This window comes from Convolutriloba macropyga, chromosome 12, assembly GCF_964194025.1.
Source record: "Convolutriloba macropyga chromosome 12, txConMacr16.3, whole genome shotgun sequence".
In the NCBI taxonomy this organism is placed as follows: Eukaryota; Metazoa; Xenacoelomorpha; order Acoela; family Convolutidae; genus Convolutriloba; species Convolutriloba macropyga.
The window spans coordinates 6,775,582-6,798,503 of record NC_134479.1 but is presented as its reverse complement, the minus strand read 5'-3'; the positions used below and the strand labels follow the sequence as shown (position 1 = coordinate 6,798,503).

The following is a 22,922-nucleotide window of genomic DNA, read 5'->3' as shown; positions in this document are numbered from 1 at the left end:
GCTTAATATAATGTCTCTGTTTCAGATTGCAGCCTAAATGGAGTGTTCTTGAATGGATGCAAAGTGGCGAGAGGATCCACGTCAGTGAGTGCATTTCAAATGCCAAATTCAAGAAAACACCCCCCCCCCCCCCCCGCCACCTCCAGTTATTTTGTGCCCTGCATGCCTTCTCCCGTTATTTTTCTCAAAATTCTCGGTTATTATAATAACAGAAATCGTCTTGGATTCCAAAAAAGTTGTCTGTGAAATGTATGTGGAAAGATTGAAAACTTTTTGATTATTTTGAATATTCCAAGCTTGCAGGTAAGTCTGTCCAGAAAAATAGTTCCGCTAGTCTATGAATGGCAAATTATGGTAAATTTACGCGATTTTTCTTTTACTAACGTTCCGTATAACAACGCATCGAGCATTTTTATTATAGCTGCGAAGCTCTAAGCTGAGCGGAGCTATATTGTGGTGTCCTTGGTTTTTTACAATTGAAAGAATTTGAATTGTATTGAGGCGCTGTTCACATTTTTTCACAATTTTTGAAGTCAAATTGGAGTCGTGATTTTGATCACGCCGAAAGAGGAAGTGGAGCGAAAAGGCGAGTGGTTTTAAGGCGTGAAATTTTTTCGCTCTAATTTTAAAGTAGAGTGAGAAAACGGTGTTTGAACAAAAATTTGCTTTCTCGCCAGTGCTTTTGTTCACATGCGGCAATTTTACTTTAATTTTTACTGTTTTTTTCAATTTTTTGGATCGGATTTTTTTCTAAATAGTTTTCCCAATTCATTTATAGTGCATTCTAGGCCTAGTCTTTTGTTTGAATCAAATTTCCATTTCTGGATAGTAGTTTGTTGTTCACGTGAAAATTCTTTAAATTGTACGTCCGGACTTGTCCTATGTTTTTTGGTGGTCTTTCCCATTATAGCCCCCCCCCGCTTATTGGTCAAATAACCTATAGCCCCCCAATCATGGTAATTATACCATAATGGTGGGGCTATATCGTCATGGGGGGCTATAATGGGAAAGACTTTTTTTTGTTTCGTCGTCTGACACTCTTTTTCGTTTTACATTTGTTTACACAGAAAAGCTGAAAAGGTCATATTTTCTGAATGACTCTCATTAACGGTTTTAGCGCGCGTGACGTCATTTCTCGCTCTAGCAAAAGTTTTTGCGGTATGAGATTTTGATCATACGTGACTTACTTCTCTCAATAAATTGACCTGTGCACTCTAAAACTTTAATTTGAATTGATTTAGTGTCAAAGGAACTCATATTTGTAATAAAAGTCCCTAATGAAAGGGCTTCTGCGCAGTGAATATTAACCAGCTTAATATATCGCTGAATGTTTTCCACAGCTTTTTGAACTGTTTCTATCTCTATTATATGGCACGCAAGTCTTTTCTTCCGCAGCTATTCTGGCAATCTGCCGGCTATGTTCTGTAACTTTGTGTCGAAACAGGTTGGCCATTTTTTTCGTCTGACCATTTGACTTTGTCTTCGAAAACGGGATAAACAGGTAAATCCTGGAGGACGTTAAGATCTATTGAAGCCTAAAGCCTAACTAGTCTCTAAGTATGCTATTCACCGAAACGGAGACATAAATTCATTGTTTAAAAGGGCGGACTGCTCAAGGTCAAAAACGGAATCTAGCGATACGGATTAAACCAATAAAGAGCGGCCACTAAGATGTTTAAAGACTTGGTGCATTAAGTTATGAAAGTTTCTTAGAGTATACTGCTAATTACTGTTAGTATTAAGTTTCTTACTCCAATTTAGAGGCTGTATTCTCCATGTTTAGCGAATCTAATGAAACTGCGGAAAAGTCAAAGGTTTTGATTTATCAATTTTTCTCTTTATTAATTGCTCCCAAACCCAGTTTGTAGCACTAGTATTAGTCCTGCGGTCTTTTTATGCTGTTTTATGACTAACCTTTCTAACTTTTCGTCGTCAAAATTGGGAAACAGGTAAGGCCGGGCGAGCATTAAGTTTGAGTCTCTTAAATATGCATGAGACATAAACTCATGGTCACCCGATCCCTAAACCTTAAACATCGTTCCACCCGTAACCCAGGGTAATAATTTCACTCATTTTTCCAGGACTTAGATCTTTCGAAACGTGATAAACAGGTGGCGCTACCTGTTTATCACGTTTCGAAAGATCTAAGTCCTGGAAAATGAGTGAAATTATTACCCTGGGTTACGGGTGGAACGATGTTTAAGGTCTAGGGTTCGGGTGACCATGAGTTTATGTCTCAAGCAGTTTAGGTGAATCGCATATTTAAGAGACTCAAACTTAATGCTCGCCCGGCCTTACCTGTTTCCCAATTTTGACGACGAAAAGTTAGAAAGGTTAGTCATAAAACAGCATAAAAAGACCGCAGGACTAATACTAGTGCTATAAACTGGGTTTGGGAGCAATTAATAAAGAGAAAAATTGATAAATCAAAACCTTTGTGACTTTTCCGCAGTTGTCCGCATTGGGCATTAATTTTCATTAGAGGCCAATGGATGGTTTTAATAGTATTTCAAAAGCTAAGAGTGGTGCAGCTGCTGGGATGGTCTTTATTCAAGGTTAGAAGGTCATTTTTAAGAGGGTTTGAGCCCACTTTGATGCAATTTTGCATTTTTTTGTCATTTTTTGAGGTTTTTACTTGATCAGTCTTAAATTGACGTTTGCCAAAGTTGATCAAGGTCTTTTGCAAGACCTACTTTCTTTTTATGACCTTAAATAAAGCTAATTTCTGCAATTATTTCAAAGTTTTGAAAAATTTTGTCTTTTTCCAATCCCAGGGGCCAGAAAACCTCCTCCAGGGTTTGATAATAGATTACTGCGTAGTTTCTAATAGCAATGGAATGGTTTTAAAAAGTTTAATACCACGACTTTTAGCAAGTTTCTGAAAGTTTTTTTTTAGTTTTTCCAGCCTCATGGAACAAGGAATCTGGTCTAGGGTTTGATAGGTTACGGTATAGTTGCTAGGGGTAATGGAGTGGTCTTCGACATTTTAATAGGGGGGGGATTTTAGCAATTTTTCAATAAAAATTGAATTTTTTTGCTGTTCCGAATTTATCGATCTATATTGGGCAATGAAAGTTTTTCTAGGCTTGAAATTAGGTTACAGGGTTCTGAAAATTTTCATTTTTAGGTATCGCAAATTGTTACTGGACAGGATCGAAAGAAAAAGTAATTTTGAACACAAATTGCGAAATTGTGCAACTTTCAAAAAATTGTGCAAATTTTCAATTTAAAAACATTTGTCATATTTCTCGTTTTTCTACCTGTAGTTGCCAATATTTCTCTGTCAAGGCTTGTGTGTGGGTTAATGAGTATGTTTAATTCCATCAAATTTAGGCTTCAGGGTTAAAGCTTCAAGAGTTTTAGCAATGATTATTATTTTGTTTACTTTGTTTGATTATTTTAGTTTCGCAACTTGAGATTGTTTTTCTTATTGACTGGCATTGTTCAATTGATCTGCTGGTCAGATACAGCAGATCTATGTTTTCTTTCATTTATTTCGGTGGTTTTCCAGGACTTGTCCTGCTATGTTTTTTAAATTCTTTCTATCCCAACGTCGAATGGGATTGTCAAAGGTAGCTAGCTATCTTGAATTCATATTCGTGTCTTTTCGCGCTTCACGATTGGTTACCTTGAATTCATGTTTCTTGACTTTTCGCGCTTCACGATTGGTGAGCTAGATAACAATAAGCACTGGAAATTTGGGTTATAACTGACTGATATTAAAAATAAAATATCTAATATCTTTAGGCGCATACATTTTTCCCTTCAAAAAGGGTCACAAGTCAAGCAAAATAACTTTTACGATCTCATTATACACATTTGGTTCAGATGCTGGAGAACTGTATGGAGATATCACTCGGTCTTCCCAAGAACAAAGCTTACTGTTATATGAACAGAGACATAAGCAATGACGATGTCTTCTCAGAGAAATTTGTGTTGGGACCCAAATTGGGCTGTGGGGGACTGGGGACAGTTCACAGGTGTTTCAGAGCAGCCGATGGTCATCCACTTGCGGTCAAAATTATCGTCAAACAACGATGTAAGATTTTAATTGCAGGTTGCCATTGTTGAACATGGTTCATTTTAGTTAGCATCTGTGGTCTGGTGTGAAAATTTGAACAGTAAAATTTAATAAAATTCTAGGTGCTGTTATAAGAGTCAGGATGGCGTTTTGTCATCAAATTTTTTTTGGTCCTTCTTTGTTTTTAAATTTTTGTTCGTTTTTTTGCGAAGAACGGCTTGCAAGATGTTTTCTCTTAGCAATTTTTTTCTTTTGAGTGCTTAAGTCATAGTTGAGCTTCATTACGATAGAATCAGGTAACAGTTAAACTAAATACTCGGATGCAGTTACGTTTAGAATAGTCTATTGGAGTTTCATCAAATTGGGGAACTCTTCAAAACAATGTTCCATGCAAAGCTTGATGCAGAAAGTTCTTTAGACAGCAAGATCTTTCGAGAATCATTTTTGTAAGTCAGTTTTTGACAAAGCTTAAAGAAAGATGCTCAAAGTTTGATAAATTATTCGCATGCACAGCTGTTATGAGATTATCGTTTGTTCTAGAGCATTCTTTCAATTTCGCTTCTCTAATGACTTTTTCACGCTTGATTTTTGCGTGATCTGAATTGCTCTAAATCAAGACGTGCTAAAACAAAAATGATCGCTGAATATTAATGTTAGATGCAAGGCCCTGATAGTCGAGTGGTTAACGCTTCTAGAATTCTGAATGGGCTGGTTCGGATCCTTCCCTAGTCGGAGTTTTTCGAACTCATAAAAATGTCTCTATACTACAGGCCTTCTGAATTGAATTATGAGCCGTTTGTCGGTCAAAGCAATTTGTCCGACTTTGGATGGCATATATTTAATTAGTCGCGACCGCAGTCTGATGCAATTATTGAACGTGGAGTCTCCTAACACTCGAAAAGGCGTAGTCTTATTAATAGCCACATAGCGATAGCTGGGGCTATTATTGGCCTTCTCTTCGTTTTTTTACGTCAGGACTTGACCTGCTATGTTTTTACAATTCAAAGAATTTGAATTGTATTGGGGGCGCTGTCTTTTTTTAAGATCTGTTCACACATTTTAATATTTTTTTGAAGTCAAATTGGAGTCGTGATTTTGGTCACGCCGAAACAGGAAGTGGAGCGAAAAAGCGAGTGGTTTTGCGGCGTGGAATTTTTTCGCTCTAAAATTAAAAAAGAGTGAGAAAACGGTGTTTGAACAAAAATTCGGTTTCTCGCTAGTGGTTTTTGTTCACATACGGCAATTTCTCTTTGATTTTTACTGTTTTTTTTATTTTTGGATCGGATTTTTAGGTAAAAGGTTCCTGCAATCCATTCATAGTCCGTTCTAGTTTTCTGTTTAGTCAATAAAAATTCTTTGAAATGTACGTCAGGACTTGTCCTGCTATGTTTTTTATTTCGTCGTCGAGATTTTTGTTACAACCATACGACATCACAAACACTTCAAATCTGCTTTTTGTTCATTCATTCATGCAATCTATATATTAATTGCGTGAACACATAAGGCGGAATGTTTAAGAGGCCTCACTGAGCACCATGTTTTAACAGTAATACTGAAGAGAACGGTTAAGCAGTTGCTAATTTGGGGTCAATGACCGAAAAAGTGTGCTTTAGAGTCATTGGTCGATTATTGTTTCTAAAAGCTCATTGACCAGAAAAAATTTAAAAGTTATTGACCGGAAAAGTGTGCTTTAAGGTCATTGACCGGTTAATGTTTCTAAAAGGTCATTGACCAAAAAATTTTACAAAAAGGTCATTGACAGAAAAGTGTTGCCAAAAGTTCATTGACCACAATTGTTGCAGAAAGGTCATGCCATCTACCAAAAAATGCTTTGCGAAAAAAAACTTGGCGAAATCTTTTTGCTGAAGCAAATTACAGAAATCAGTGTTTCATTAAACAAAAACAATTAAACAAAAACAATAGTGTCGAAAAAACAATTGGCCTATTAGTTGTTCAGAAAAGGTTCTGTGACCAAAAATTTTTTTAGGAAAAGGGTCTCTGAACGAAAAGCGTTTGATACTTAAAAGGTAAATGATAGAAATTGTGTCAAGACAGACTTAATGAACGAAAAACTCTTTTTTCGTAATTCATTGTGAAAAAGTTGTTGATGAAAAGGTTGTCTCGAAAATTTGTGAGGGAAAATTCACTCGCGGAAAACGTCATGAATTAAAATGTAGATGATGGGAAATTGTTTTTCCAAAGTTTCACTGTACGAAAGTCTTAATACAGAAAAACTCAGTGAGCAAAATATGTGTTGTGTAGCAGACCGAAAAGGTGCCGATTCAAACTTAGGTGCCAAAAAATTATATATGCCAAAACAGGTCTTGAAATTAATACACATTTTTAGCGATCAATAGAGGTCTCTTCCATATTCAGGGTTGTTAAAAATAAATTATTGCCTACAAAACATGGTAGGTATATAATTTTCCTTCTTTATTTTTCCGAGGAAAGTTTTGTTGGTGGCGTTAGCCAGCACTTTAATTCGGTTCTGTGTTTGTCGACTTCTTAAAAGCATTAGCAAAGGCCTGCCAACGATTCCTTTTTATGAGAAAATTCCTTGCCTTGCGTACATCCATCGTGTTCTCAAGAGCACATCCATCTTTTTTATGAGAACCGGAATTCTTTGGCTCATCCAGGGTCTCTGTCTTCTCTTCTCTTTCGAACTCTTCTATCTGTCCCTCTCTTCAGTTTCTTTCTCCATTTTGCGATCTTCTTTCTTTTTCTGCTCTTCAAGTGTTTTCTCTAACTCTGATATTTTCTTTTTGCACTCAAATTTTTGCTTTTCGCTCTGGCTCACTACCTCGCTGTTCTTGTACCTTCTCTCATGATTTCGGCTTCTTTCTTTTTGCTGTCCCATTCTCCTTCATTCGTGCGTTTTTTATCTCGCTTCGCTCACTTTCCTTTTTTCCTCCTTTTTCTTTTCTTTTTTGTCTGTTTTTGATTTAATTTTTTTGTTTCCTATTGTTTTTCTTAGGGTGAATTCCTGGTGTTCTTATTGCTTCTGTTGCATTGTATTCTTTCGGTTTCGATTTTTTCTTTTCTTGTTAATTCCCTTTTTCGCTTTTCGCTCCCGTTGGCTTTCTCTCGGACTGTTTTGTTCTGTCTTTAGGGTTTTTTCGTGTTTTTAAATCTAATTGTTATCCGACTCTTTTTATTTTTCTGCTGCTATCGAACTCTCTGTTTCTCTTCTTCTTTATACCTCACTCTATCTGTTTTGATTTTTTTTAATATTGTGTGATAACTTCTATTACTCTCAACTCGCATAAAACCTTTTTTGGCATATTTGGCTGTCTTCCGTTTTTTGTTGGTGTGTCCAAAGTACTTTTGCAAAAAGATTCTTTGAAACGATTGCGTGTACACCGATTAAGTTTTCAATGAGAATATCAAAAGTTTCAATATATGGCGCATTCAGATAGCCTTTACGGACCTGCTAGTTTCAACTGAAGTGCGTGTGACGTCATTTTTTGCTCTTAGTTGAGCGAGTTTTTTTTGTTCATTTGCGTGATTAAATTTTTGGTCACACTTGACTTACCTCACTCTCCTCACTCTCAAAAATGACTTTGAAATAGAACATTTGTACTTATCGGACTCTCAAAATAGCCTCTATCCATGATCGTCGAGAGTTGTGGAAACGCTGACTTTTCTATCTAATTACAGCTGCTCAACTTCAGGAGTGTCTGCCTTTTCTTCCTGTATAAGTTTTGACAGAAGGCGTTTTAGCGTTTGCTCCCCTCACGCATTTTACTGGTGGCCCGTTTTGAGTCTTTGGCGAAATTTTTTTACTAAGTGGTTTGTTAGGAAAAACGTTCGTGGTGAAGTAGCGAGCTGTCTCACGAATGTTCTCAACGTTGAGCGTTGGGTGGGTAGATGCCTTCTGCACCGACATACATCCATTGAAAGTCTTTCGTTGGCTGTCTCTCTGGGGTCTCATCCATCTCATGTACTTTTTCCTCTCCTTCATGCAGCAGCTCGAAGCACTCTTCAGCTCGTATGCAGTCACTTTTGGCCCTTTGAGCCTCAATCGATCTTCTGGGAAACTTTCTCGCGAGGCTTTAAGTCAGGAGCTTGAAACCTTGAGGCACTAGCTTAGCTTTTTCTCTTGCTAGGATATCCCTCTCGTCCTAGCTCAATCGTGCTTTTGTTGTTGGTTTTTATTATGCTAAGAATTCGTCCTCAGGTTTCCTCCGCCGATGAAGTTGCAACCCTTTGTACGGTATTAGGATGTCTCCAAAGCTACGTATACTTGTTCCTTCAGTTGAGTACCCTGCGCTCAACCCTACTGGTTTTATTCGGGGCGCATTTTAGTCGCGAAACAAGTTTCGGATGCCCGGCTCAGAGGTCGAGCCTACTATGTTTCGGGGCGCATCTTTTGAGTGTGCTTCGTTTGATTGTTGTCCATATACCAACTCTGCGGTTGACCCTACTGTTATGCTTCGGGGCAGATTTTTTGAGGTTTCAGCTGCATCTACTTCTTGCATGCTCGTGTGTGAACAGTGAGCGCACCTTTGTTTCATTATCCGTGCGCAGTGAGGTCATTTCAACAGCTCCCTTGAAGGGTCCATGTTCTCTTGCCTGGAAGCTGTTGCCTCACAGTACTTGTTCTTTGATTTGCATGAGATGAAAGTTGTTGTTTGTTGTGATTGTATTAAAGTGGACCACATCGCAGCCGACAAAGATAACTCCCTACTACTTCTGTCCGCATCCATAGAGAGGAGGCGTTAGAACTGAACTTGTCGCTCCAATTGGGAACGTAACGTATCAAACGACAAACAGATCGAACAACAACCTTATGTAAAATCGATCGACGAGCGCATCGATATGGCAATACATCACCGGCTTGTTGAAGACATCGAAACAACGATCGGCGAACACATCCGCAAACATATCGAACGACGCCATCGATCGTCCAGCGCATATCTTATTGCTAGTCTTTGAGCATATAGCAGTTAATCAACTGCAGGAGTATCTGCTTTTTCTTCCGGTACAGGTTCTGACAGAAGGCGATTATTGATAGTCTCAACTTTTTAATATTTAGCTCTATGTCTTTAGCGATGTTTCTTGACTAGGTGGTTGCTCTTGAGTAGCCGATAGATGCATTCTGAACCGTTGGCTGGCTCTCTGGGCTCTCATTCTTATCTACTTTTTCCTGTCCTTCATTCAGCAGCTTCAGAACTCGCAGCTTGTATGCTATCACTTTCCTTTGTCCCTTCACCGCCTCAATTGGTCTCCCGGAAAACTTTTGCGAGGCTTTTTTTCAGTAGCTTGTAACCTTGACGCACTAGCCTAATTCCTTTCTTGCTAGGAGTTCTAGCTCCATTGTGCTTTCGTTATTCGTTTCTGCTCTGCTAATAATTTGTCATGTTTCCTCCGGCGATGAAGTTCCAACCCTTTGTACGAGGCGAAGGTTGCGCCAAAGCTGCATGTTTTTGTTTCTTCGGTTGACCCTGCGCTCTACACTACTAAGCTTCGGGGGCATCTTCTGATTTCCTCATCGTCGTTCTCTCAGTTGCTGGCTCTGGGCTCGACCCTACTGCTAAGCTTTAAGGCGCATCTTTTTAGTTTACAACTGGATCGTATCTCGAATCCTCAGTCGCAATTTTTGCGCTCAACCCTACTGCTACTCATTGGGGCGTATCCTCTGAGTCCCCAACCAAGTCTCGTGTCTCTGACTCTGCGGTCGAGCCCACTACTACGTTTCGGAGCGCATCTTCTTAGTCTGCATCGTTTGACTGTTGTCCATTTGCGAACTGGGGCACATCTTCTAAGTTCCTCGTCGTCGTTCTGGGTTGTTGGCTCTGCGCTCGACCCTACTGTTATGCTTCGGGGCACATCTTCTTTTTGCATGCTCGTGTATGGACTGTTAGTGCACCTTTCATTCCGCATATCCGTGCGCAGTGGGGACATTTCCCATATCCCTCGAAGGCTCGATGTTCTCATGACTAGAAGCTGTTTCCTTACGATTTCTTCGAACTGCTTGACATGAGATGAAAATTGTTGTTCTTGTTACCGTATTGTAGCGAGCCAAATCACAGTCGACAGATGGTTACTCCTTTCTACCTCTGTCCTTTCTATCCCGTTGCTCCAATAGGGGACGTACCACATATAACATCGATCCATGAGCAAATGGATATGACAACACATCATCGTTTTGTCAAACACATCGAATCGACGAACAAGTCCACAAACATGTTGAATGACTCCGCCGATCTTCGACTACAACTACTCGCTAGAGTCTTTGAGCATATAGGATAATGGTTCTTGCAGCTTTGCTTCTCGACACCGAGACTTCATAATCGATTGAAATCGCTCGTTGCTTCATCTAAGGAACATCGTAGGCGATAGTAAATTGAATGCTTCTCTCTGCCTCATCATAATACGAGAGATATTGCCCAAGATAGTTCAAATTGTTCGTAATATGCAGTAGTAACAATCATATCCAGGGAAATTTTCTTGTCCGTGACTTAAGCCACCTCCCCGTACTTATGGAACCGATGGCCAGACTATATATTCGCAGACCACTCAAGAGCAAGTATTAGAGACTCCGCTATTTGATGCTGACAGCATGCTAGCTCAAGGCATAGGCTAGTCAGGGATGTACGACGTTGCACACGGATCCAGGGCCAGGCCAAGTAAAGATCCGGGGGCAGGTCAATACAGCTTTGAGCCATTAGCCTTCTCATCACGCTGTTCCCACAGGTTTGTAGAGTGTTATAGGGCTCTAGAATTTACACCCTGGTCACATGTTGAGCCGACCGATGTCGTTATGAACTCTCACCTTGCGCAGGTGTGTGCCAGATTTGGGTTTCGCCCGTCAACTGTTGGACCTCTCGGAGGAGAAATCCGCCTCCAGCTTGCACCACTTAAGAGGATTAAACCGTAGAGATTAAAATTTAATACAGTACTCTACAAATATTTACAAACAACGTCTATAATAAATTTACGCATATCGTCTGATCTTATCGGGAGAGAATGCATAGGGAGCTTGTTCCTTTGTGGTTGGGAACTTAATGGCAGTTCCGTCTATCTGAGTTGTTGCGTTGTCGTAGCATTGGTTTAAATGCTTTATCAGCAAGTCTGGACATTTCTTGCCTTTAGTGTGGTCTTTATTGAAATGACTGACAGAGTCAAAGGCTTAGCTGAAGTCGGTTAGTGCGGTTGCGTACGTCTGGATCTCTCTCCTCTTTATCAGGTGCTCAAGTATCAGGATTGCTTGGGCTACTCCGTTGATCTTCATGAAGCCTTCGTCATTCTGCTTTTTTCACCATACTGCTCTCGTGTTCCTGGTGTGTGGCTTCCAGGGTCCTGGCTGTTATGATCTCCATACGGGCCACGAAAAGCTGCGGTTTTTCCGTTCATGAGTTGTGTAAACATCTTGGGAATGATCCGCCTCCAGCCGATAACTACAGGGATCACTCTTGCTGTCGCTGTGCCCATGTGCTCGCTTACAGTTCCAAGTACGTCAGGTCGGTCGTATTTGGACTGCTTGCTCCTGAAGGCTGCCCTTATGGTTTCGTCGTTGCCGTCACTGCATATGGTGATGTCGATTGTGGGCAGTTGTGTTCTCTCCATCTCTAACAATGAGGTTTGGCTGGAAACCCTCTTGTCCACATTGACATTTTGGCCTCTTTCGTTAAGAGCTGTTCTGGTCGCTTTTCTACACATTTTGCGACATCGTATCACCGCTTCTTGGGCTTGGTTGACTTCTGTGCTGGAGACTCTCGTATGCCTTCCATGCTGTGTCACGCCATTTGTTGACTGCGGAGAATCTGGATGCTTGATCATCGAGTTCGTGTGGATCTTCATAGCTCTGATGTCGTTTGCTCCGGATAGTAATCTAGTTCCACTTTTTATCCAGCGTGCTGTGTTAACGCTCTTTGTCACTGGTGTGCTAGATGATTGCCGTCAGTACTCGCCTTCAGTTTTTCGTGCCACAAGGCTTCGCCTTGTTTCGACATTGTGTTGTTCATAATATTGGTTATTCCAAGCACTCTATCTATGCTGTGTGAGCCGTGGGATATTTGTTGTCGTACTCCTGATTCCAATTCCTCCATCTTTCGTTGCAGCTTGGAAGATTGATTTGATCAAATCATGTGGCAGACGCAGCCAGTTTCGAGTGAAGTTGGCATCGTGGTTGATCTGTGCTTGTATGATGCTTGTAAGCAGATGCATTCGTTGTTAAGGTTTCAAGGGATGCTTCGTGATCTTCTGCAGAAGGTCTTTGATCTGGACAATTGAGTCAAGTCTAACGATTCCATCGCTCTTGAAGTTGACTTCGAGGTATTCTGCACACTCGCCCTCCTTCATCGGAGAGATCTTCCCCGATTTTATGATAAGCATATCATTTGGCCAACAGATCAGCTTCTTTCACGACGACTGATCAGGTGATTAGCCTTGACTTGTGGTGGGCAACTTGTTTTGCCAGCTTTTCGGGAGACTGCCTCGCGTCCCACAAGGAGTTTATAGGGTCAGCCTCCGTCATTCTGCTTCCTTGACCACAAAGTTTTTCTTGTGCTGCTAAAGTATACGGTTTGGCTTCCTGGGTTCTGACTTGATGATCTCCATATTGGCCGTGGAGAGCTGTAGTTTTTCCTTGATGAGCTGTGCTGACATCTTGGGAATGATCCCCCTCCAGCTGATAACTGCCGTGAATACTCCTGCAGTCGCTGTTCCCATGTGCTCGTTTACAGTTCTGTGCGTCAGGCCGTTTGTATTTTGACTTCTTGGTCCTGAAGGCTGCCCTCATAATTTCTCGTTTCCGTTACTGCATATGTGGATGTCGATTATGTGGGCAGATATTATCTCCGTCTCTAACAATGAGGTATGGCTGGAATCCTGCTTGTCCACATTGAAATTTAGCCTCTTTCGTTAACGGGCTCCCCAATTCGCTTTTCCACACGATCTGCGACTAGATCTCTGACTCTATCGTGTTGTCGGACTTGCTTGGCTTATGTGCTGGAGACTCGTATGTATGGCATCCTGCGTCACACCCTTTGTTGACTTGGAATATCTGCCCCGGCGCTGTCGTGTCATTATTGAATTCGTGCAGATCTGATATAGGTTGCTTGCCCGAGATAAAAGGCGGATCCCACCTGTTATCCGTTGTGCTGTGTTTACGCTCTCTCGTTGGTGGGCCAAAGGTTTCCCATCGGTGCTGGCCTCAAGTCTTTTGGGCTACAGGATTGCTTGTCTTAATATGATAGTGTCTGGTGTTGTCAGTTTGTATTTCTAATGCTCTTTGTCCTGGCAGTAGGGGGATCTTTGTCACTATACTTCGGACGCACATTCCATCTTTTGCAGTATTGTAGTTGTTGTGAACGTATTATAGCGGACATCGCAGCACAAAGGATTACTCCTTACTTCTTTTGTCTGCACCGGTAGATAGGAGCCGTAAGGACTGAATTCGTTGCTTCAATTTGGAACGTAACATATCGAACGACGAACACATTGTTAGTCTTTGTTCGTTCCGCGCCAATTACTTTCTCCATTAACGTTTTGCTCCGTGTTGAGGTATCTGGAAATAAGGATACCGTTGAGGACAATCGTGAGGTTTTCGGTACCGAGGGCCACTTGTGGCGCCGCTGTTTCTCTGCCCAGGCCGAGTGCACTATCGTTAGAAAGTACTGAGATGTTTCTTGTTTCCTCTTCTCTCACCTCATCCTCAATGGGCAGCGTACGGGGAAGAACAGTTTTACTTATCGGACTCTCCACCTATGGCTATTCCATTATTAGTTTCTGCTCTGCTAATAATTCGTCCTCAAATTCCCTTCGTTGATGAAATTGCAAATCTGTGCGAGGTTGATCCAAAGCTGCATATTCTTGTTCCCTCGGTTGAGAACCCTTTTGCTAAACTTCGGGCGCCTCTTCTTAGCCGACAACTGGATTGTGTCTTGATTTCTCAGTTGTAATCTCTGCTCTCAACCCGTACTGCTACACTTCGAGGGGCATGTTCTGAGTCGCCAAGCAAATTTTTTACACCAGACTCTGCGCTCGACCCAACTACTACGTCTCGGGGCGCATCTTTTGACTCTGCATCGTTTGTCTGTTGTCCATTTGCGATCTCTGCGCTCGACCCTACTGCTAAGCTTCGGTGCTTCCTCTGAATTCCTCGTCGTCGTTCTCTCAATTGCTGGCTCTGCAATCGACTCTACTGCTAAGCTTCAGGGCGCATTTTCTTAGTCTACAACTGGATCGTATCTCGATTCCTCAGTTGTAATTTCTCAGCTGGACCCTACCGCTACACTTCGCGGAGCTTCTTCTGAGTCTGCATCATTTGACCGTTGTCCGTTTGCGAACTCTGCGCTCGACCTTACTGCTAAGTTTCAGAGCGCATCTTCTGAGTTCCTGGTTGTGGTTCTCTGAGTTGCTGGCTATGACTCTACTGTTATGCTTACATATCGAACGACTGAACGACTCCGTGGATTGTCAAGCACAACACATCGTATCGCTAGAGTCTTTGAGCATATAGTTTTTGAGTCTTTGCTTCTCCACTTCGAAACTTCGTCGACTGAAACCGCTTGATCTAACGAGCATCGTAGGCCGTCGTAATTTGATTTCTTCTCTTTGCCACAACATAATACGAGAGATATTGCCCAAGAATGGTCAAATTTCCAATCATGTGCTGTAACTCGCCCATCATATCTCGGGGAATGTCTCTTGCCCGTGACTTGAGCTGAATCCCCGTACTTATTGAACCCATTGAGACATACATGTCTGCAGACCACCCAAGATTAGGCTTTAGGGAAGTAATTTCTAGAGAGTATACTGCATTCAGTATTATCTGCAGATAATCCTGTCAGCGGCAAAGTGATCGTCTGCATATAATTAAAACTTTAATACAATACTCTACAATTTTTTGCAAACAACAGCTATGATAGTTTTATACATACCGTCGGCACTTTTCCGGAGACACTGATCAGGGAGGTTGTTCCGTTGTGGTAAGGGAACTTAATGACAGTTCTGTCTATCTGTTGTTGCGTCGTCGTCGCATTGGTTTACATGCTCTATCAGCAAGTCTTGAGATCTTCGTGCCTTGAGTGTGGTCTTTATTGCTATGTAACTGACAGAGTCAAAGGCTATTAGTGCTATTGCGTACGGCTTGATCTTTCTCCCCTTCTTCTTTATCAGGTGCTCGAGATTCAGGATCACTTCGGCTACTCCATCAATCTTCCTGAAGCCTTTTTGACAATCCAATAGCGTCAAAAATAGCGTCTATACTGTCATTGTTTCGGCACCGCTGTAACATTGTGTCACATAATCTTCTATCCATTCAGGGCGGACTCTCATAGTTGCTTGGTAAGTGACGATGTTGAACGCCTCACTGAAATCTTAGAGGGCTATTGCATAGGCTTTCTGTTGACGCTTCTTCATGTTTTCAGTGGCGAAGACTGCCTCTGCGACAACAATCTCCATAATTTTTTCTGGCAGGGAAGCCAGAGACTGGATAGTGATGGTTGGGAAGTCTTAGTTTTGTTGCACGCCAATTGGTTTGTGAATTGACGTTGTCCTCTCGGCTTTCCAGCATTGATGTATCTGGACTTAAGGATACCGTTTAGGAGAATCGTGAGATTCTCGGTACCGAGGGCCATTAGTGTCTCCACCAGTTTCTCTGTCTAGGCCGCATTCAGTATCGTTAGAAAGTACTGAGATGTTATCGTACTTCCTCTTCTCTCACATCCTCAATGGGCAGCGTACGGGGTAGAACATTTGTGCTTATCGGACTCTCCACACATGGCTGTTCCATTATTGACTTCAATTTAGCCCCCTCTCCTTGATTGTCGAGCGCTGCGGAAGAGCTGCTCTTTCTATGTCATCTCAGCTAGTCAATTTCAGTTTTCTGTTTTTTCTTCCTGTACATGTTTTGTCAGAAAGCGTATAATACTCGTCTCGCCTTTTTTACTGGTTTGCTTTTTTGGTGTCTTCAGCTATCTTTCTTGACTATGTGGTTGGTTGAAAAAATGAGGTGAAGTAGTGGGCTTTCTCTCCAATATACTCGACCCTAGTCCCTCTTGTGCAGTGGCTGGATGCCGCTTGCACCGGCCTACCTCATTCATTCGAAATCCTCCGTTGGCTGACCCTCTGGGTTCTCATTTCTTCTCATTGGCTTCTTCCTCTCCTTCAGCAGCTCAAGCACTTTAACTTCTATGCAGTCACTTTATTGTCACTTCACCGCCGGGAAACTGTCTCGCGAGGCTTTAATTCAGGAGCTTTACCTTAACGCACTATCTTAGCTTGCTCTCTTGCTATGAGTTCCAGCTCGTCCCTGCTCTGCTTGGAATGCTTCCTCATGTTTCTTCCGGCGATAAAGTAGCAACCCTTTGTACAAGCTAAAGGTAGCGCCAAAGCTGCATATACTTGTTCCTCTGATTGATGACCCTGCGCTCGATCCTACTACTAAACATCGAGGCGTATATTCTTAGTGTACGTCGGGAGACTCTGGGGGTCTCTTTTTTCTCAGCTACTGAATCCTCTCCTTCATTTGCTCGAGCACTCTTCAGCTTGTATGATGTCACTTTCTTTGTCTTTTCACCTTTACGCAATAGCCTAGCTTCCTCTCTTGCTAGTAGTTCCAGCTCGTCCCTGCTCCATCTGACATGAGTTATTGAATTCTGCTCAGCTAAAAATTCTTCCTTTCTTTTGTCCCTTCAACGCCTCAATTGATCTTCCGGGAAAAGGTCTTGCGAGGTTTTTATTCAGTCGCTTGAAACCTTGACGCGCTAGGCTTGTCTTCTTTTCTTGCTTGAAGTTCCAGCTCATCCTTGTGCCATCTTGCTTTCATTATTGTTTTCTTCTCTGCTAAAAAAGCGTCCTCAGGTTTCCTCTGGCCATGAAGTTATAATCCGTTGCACGAGGTGAAGGTTGAGCCAAAGATGCATGTACTTGTTTCTCCGGTTGAGGACCCTGCGCTCGACACTACTGCTAAGCTTCAGGGCGCATCTTCTCAGTCTACATTTGTATCGTATCGCATTTCCTCAGTTGTAATGTCTGCGCTGACCCTACTGCGACACTTCGACCCTACTGTTATGTTTTGTGGTGCTGCATCTTCTTGCAAGCTCTTGCGTGGACAATGGGCGCACCTTTGTCTCCGCATACCTGTTTGAAGTGGGAAACAACCATCCACGAGCACATCCACGATTATCGAATCACTCCATCGATATTAGAGCCCAACACATTCTATCGCTTGTCTGAGCACATTAAATAATCGTTTCTGCAGCTTTGTTTCTGCTCACGGATTTTATTGAATCTTCGTATTTATTGAACCGATGGCCAGACTGAGACTAATGCATGTTTGCAGACCACTCGAGCGTAGTCTGTAGAGACTCCCGCTCTTTGCTGTCTACATGCTAGCTCGGGGCGTAGCCTGGTTATGGAGGTACGACGCTGCACAGGGAACCGGATCCGACGGCAGGTCAAGTACAGTTCCCCAGGACTCTCCTCTTCGCGCTGTTCCCACAGCTTCATGGTGTTATAAGGCTGTAGAAATTAAACCCTGGTCAGAGGTTAAGTCCACCGAAGTAGTTGCCAACTCTCATTTTGTGGAGGTGTCTGTGCCAGATTTGGGTTTTGCCCGTCAACGGATGGACCTCTCGGATTATAGATGCACCTCCAGCCTGCACCAATTGATAGTAAACTCTAGAGAGTCTCTACTGCATCCAGTATTATCTGCAGACTTCAAGTTGTCAGCGGTAAAAAGAAGATCGTCTGCATATATTTGTCTGCATTTAAAATTTTATTACAGTACTCTACTAATATTTACAAACAACATCTATAGCAAGTTTACACACATCGTCTGCTCTTATCCAACTTGATGACAGTTCCGTCTGAGATGTTGCGTTGTCGTAGCATTGAAACCTTAGTCATAGCATTGTAACCTATGTTACTGACAGTCAAAGGCGATTAGTGCGATTGCGTGCGGCAGGATCTTCGCTTCTTCTTGTTCAGATGCTCTCCACACTTGTCGCACTCTCAACACATGATTGTTCCATTATTTGCTTTCAATGTGGCCCCTATTTTCGTCGTTCTCTCAGTTGCTGGCTCTATGCTCCATCTACTTAATGCAGGCTCGTTCGTGGACAATGAGCGCACGTTTGTTTCCACATATCCGTGCGCAGTGGAGAACACATCGATACAATGATTGAAGAACACATCCACAATCGTATCAAACGACTCTATCGATCGTCGAGCACAACACATTGTATCGCTAGTCTGAGCACATTGGAGAATTGTTTCTGCAGCTTTGTTTCTCCACACTGAAACTGCTCGTCGCTCGATCTAACGAGCATCTTAGGCGATTGTACATCGATTCCTTCTCTCTGCGACAACATAAACGACAGATATCGCCCAAGATAGATAAAATTGTCTTTCATGTGCAACACAGTAATTCGCCTGTCAGATACTGGGAATGTCTCTCGCTCTTGACTTCAGCTGAATCCCCGTACTTAATGAACCGATGGCCAGACTGAGACTAATAGATAACCGCAGACCACTGAAGAGTAGGCTTTAGATAAGGGTCTACTGCATTCAGTATTAGTTAGAGATTATCGAAGTTGCCAGCGGCAAAGAAAAAACCCCGTCTGGTTATTTTTTTTCTGCAATTAAAACTTTAATGCAGTACTCTATAAATTTTTACAACATCTATGATAAATTTATAAACATCGTCTGCTCTTATCCGGAGACACTGCTTAGGAAGGTTGATCCTTTGTCATTGGGGATTTTAAAAACAATTCCGTCTATATAAGTTGTTTCGATGTCGCATTGGTTTACATGCTCTATCAGCAAGTCTGGAGATCTTCGTGCCTTGAGTGTGTTCTTTGTTCGCTTCTCACACCGAAACTTCATCGTGGATTGAAACCGCTCGTTGATTGATCTAACGGGCATCGTAGGTGGTCGTAAACCAAATCTACTCTGCGACAACATAATACGAGAGATATCGCCCAAGATAGGTAAAATCGCTCATATTTTGCAGTAACTTGCCCATCATATTCAGGGAATCTAGTGACTTTAGCTGCCTCCCCGTACCTATTGAACCGATGCCCAGACACTAATACATGATTGCTGATCACTCAAGAGTAGGCTTTAGAGAATCCGGCTTTTTGGTTGTGTCAACATGATAGCTCAGGGCGTAGGCTGGTTCAGAAGATACGACTCTGAACACGAAATCAGATCCGGGGGCAGGTCAATAAAGCTTTGAGCCCCAGTAGCCTCTTCCTCACGCTGTTCCCACAGCTTTATTGTGTGTTATACGACCGTATAACTTACATCCCGGTCACACGTTAGACCACCGAAGTCGATGCCAATTCTCACCTTGCAGAGATGTCTGTGCCATATTTGTTTCGCGCGTCAACGGATGGACCTCTCCGAAGAGAAATCCACCTGGAGCTTGCACCTCTTAAGAGGAATCAATTCTAGAGATTCTCTCTACTACATCCAGTATTAGCTGCAGACTATTCAAGATGCCAGCGGCTAAGAATATACCGTTATGTTCTTTCTATTTAATTACAATTTGAATACAGTACTTTACAAACATCTATAATAAATTTATAAAAATTGTGTTTTCATATCCGGAGACACTGCATAGGGAGGTTGTTGCTTTGTGGTAGGGGATTTTAATGACAGGTCTGTCTATCTGAGTTGTTGCGTTGTCTTAGCATTGGTTTAAATGCTTATCAGCATGTCGGGTCAACTTCTCGCCTTGAGTGTGGTGTTTATTGTTATGCGGTTGTCAGAGTCAAAGGCTTTGCTGGAGTCGGTTTGTGCAATCGCTCAAGTCTGGATCTCTCCTCTTCGTCATCAGGTGCTCCAATATCCGGATTGCTTTGGTTACTCCATCGATCTTCATGAAGCCTTCATCATTCTGCTTCTTTGGACATACTGCTCTCGTGTTGCTGGTGTGGTTTCCATGGTTCTGGCTGTAATAATCTCCATATCGGCCTCGTAGAGCTGCTGTTTTTCATTCATGAGTTGTGCTGACGTCTTCGAAATGATTCGCTTCCAGCTGATAACTACAGGATTCACTCTTGAGGTCGCTGTGCCCATGGGCTCGTTTACAGTTCTGAGTACTTGCCCTTATAGTTTCCTCTATGCCGTCACTGATGTCGATTATGTGGGCAGTTTTGTTCTCTCTTTCTCTGACAATGAGGTCTGGCTGGAATTCCTCTTGTCCACATTGAAATATTTCGCTTTTACACGCGTTCTGTGACTAGATCGGGACTGCATAGAGAGGTTGTTCCTTTGTGGTGGGGGAACTTAATGACAGGTCTGTCTATCTGAGTTGTTGCGTTTTCTTAGCTTTGGTTTAAATGCATATCAGCAAGTCGGGTCATCTTCTTGCCTTGAATGTGGTGTTTATTGTTATGCGGTTGTCAGAGTCAAAGGCTTTGCTGAAGTCGATTTGTGCAATGGCGTACGTCTGTATCTTTCCTCTTCTTCATCAGGTGCTCCAATATCAGGATTGCTTTGGTTACTCCATCGATCTTCATGAAGCCTTCATCATTCTGCTTCTTTGGACATACTGCTCTCGTGTTGCTGGTGTGGGTTCCAGAGTTCTGGTTGTAATGATCTCCATATCGGCCTCGTAGAGCTGCAGTTCTGCAAATTGAATGTCTTTCGCTCTTGACTTCAGCTGAATCCCCGTACTTCTTGCAACAATGGCCAGACAAACTAATAGATGTTCGCGGACCACTGAAGAGTAGGCTTTAGAGAAGTGTCTACTGCATTCAGTATTAGTTGCAGATTATTGAAGTTGTCAGCGGCAAAGAAAACATTGTCTGCTTTTCTGTAATTAAAATTTTTATACAGTACTCTATAAATATTTACATATTAACATCTATGATAAATTTATACACATCGTCTGCTCTTATTCGGAGACACTGCTTAGGAAGGTTGATCCTTTGTCGTTGGGGATTTCAAAAACAATTCCGTCTATCTAAGTTGTTTCGATGTCGCATTGGTTTACATGCTCTATCAGCAAGTCTGGAGATCTTCGTGCCTTGAGTGTGTTCTTTATTGCTGAGTCAAAGGCGATTAGTGAGATTGCGTATGACAGTATCTTTCTCTTATTCGTCAGATTCTCTCCACACACGACGGTTCCATTAGTGGCTCTCAATATAGCACCTATCCTTAATCGTCGAGAGCTTTAGAAACGCTGTCGAGAAATCGTCGAGCACAACACGTCGTATCGCTAGTCTTTAAGCATGTAGGATAATCGTTCTTGCGGCTTGTTGACACCGCTCGTCCACTGATCTAACGAGCATCGTAGGTGGAGATATCGCCCAAGATACGTAAAATCGCTCATAATTTGCATTAACTCACCCATCATATTCAGGGAATCTTTTGCTCGTGACTTTAGCTGCCTCCCCGTGCCTATTGAACCGATGCCCCGACACTAATACATTTTCGCTGAGCACTCAAGAGTAGGTTTTAGAGACTCCCGCTGTTTGGTGGTGTCAACATGCTAGCTCAGGGCGTAGGGTGGTTCAGGAGGTACGACTCTGCACACGAAACCAGATCCGGGGGCAGGTCAATAGAGCTTTGAGCCAGGAGCCTTTTCCTCACGCTGTTCCCACAGCTTTATGGTGTGTTATACGACCGTATAACTTACATCCCGGTCACGATCGAAGTCGATGCCAACTCTCAACTTGCGGAGATGTCTGTGCCATATTTGTTTTGCCCGTCTACGGATGGACCTCTTCGAGGAGAAATCCACCCGGAGCTTGCACCTCTTAAGAGGAGTCATCTCTAGAGTTTCTCCCTACTGCATCGAGTATTAGCTGCAGACTATTCAAGTTGCCAGCGGCTAGGAGAATATCGTTTGCTTGTTTTTTCTTTTTAATTACAACTTTAAAACAGTATTTTACAAAAATTTACCAACATCTATATTAATTTTATACACATTGTGTTTTCATATCCCGAGACAGTGCATAGGGAGGTTGTTCCTTTGTGGCGGGGGAACTTAATGACAGTTCTGTCTATCTGAGTTGTTGCGTTGTCGTCGCATTGGTTGACGTGCTCTATCAGCAAGTCGGGGTATCTTCGTGCCATGAGTGTGTTCTTTATTGCTATGTAATTGACAGAGTCAAAGGCGATTAGTGAGATTGCGTACGACATGATCTTTCTCTTATTCATCAGATTCTCTCCACACATGACTGCTCCATTATTGGCTCTCAATATAGCACTTATCCTTAATTGTCGAGCGCTGTCGAGAAATCGTCGAGCACAACACATCGTATCGCTAGTCTTTGAGCATGTAGGATAATCGTTCTTGCGGCTTCGCTTCTCCACACCGAAACTTCATCGTGGGTTGACACCGCTCGTCCACTGATCTAACGAGCATCGTAGGTGGTCGTAAACTGATTCCCTCTCTCTGCGACAACATAATACGAGAGATATTACCCAAGATACGTAAAATCGCTCATAATTTGCATTAACTCACCCATCATATTCAGGGAATCTTTTGCTCGTGACTTTAGCTGCCTCCCCGTACCTATTGAACCGATGTCCACACACTAATACATGTTCGCTGATCACTCAAGAGTAGGCTTTAGAGACTCCCGCTATTTGGTGGTGTTAACATGCTAGCTCAGGGCGTAGGGTGGTTCAGGAGGTACGACTCTGCACACGAAACCAGATCCGGGGGCAGGTCAATAGAGTTTTGAGCCAGGAGCCTTTTCCTCACGCTGTTCCCACAGCTTTGTTTTGTAATACGACCGTATAACTTACATCCCGGTCACGATCGAAGTCGATGCCAACTCTCAACTTGCGGAGATGTCTGTGCCATATTTGTTTTGCCCGTTTACGGATGGACCTCTTCGAGGAGAAATCCACCCGGAGCTTGCACTACTTAAGAGGAGTCATCTCTAGAGTTTCTCCCTACGGCATCGAGTATTAGCTGCAGACTATTCAAGTT

General features: G+C 42.4%; 2 protein-coding genes across 2 annotated transcripts in view; both read left to right on the top strand.

Moving 5' to 3' along the window:
* Nucleotides 1-22,922, top strand: part of LOC142350954 (voltage-gated inwardly rectifying potassium channel KCNH2-like) — a 349,390-nt gene that overhangs the window by 27,365 nt on the left and 299,103 nt on the right. The gene's annotated exons all lie outside the window — the stretch shown is intronic.
* Nucleotides 1-22,922, top strand: part of LOC142350837 (serine/threonine-protein kinase Chk2-like) — an 86,880-nt gene that overhangs the window by 27,370 nt on the left and 36,588 nt on the right. Inside the window, exons 5-6 of the mRNA XM_075402797.1 lie at nucleotides 26-84; nucleotides 3,829-4,039. Of these exons, the coding sequence (XP_075258912.1) occupies nucleotides 26-84; nucleotides 3,829-4,039 (270 nt within the window). The remainder of the gene's footprint in view (nucleotides 1-25; nucleotides 85-3,828; nucleotides 4,040-22,922) is intronic.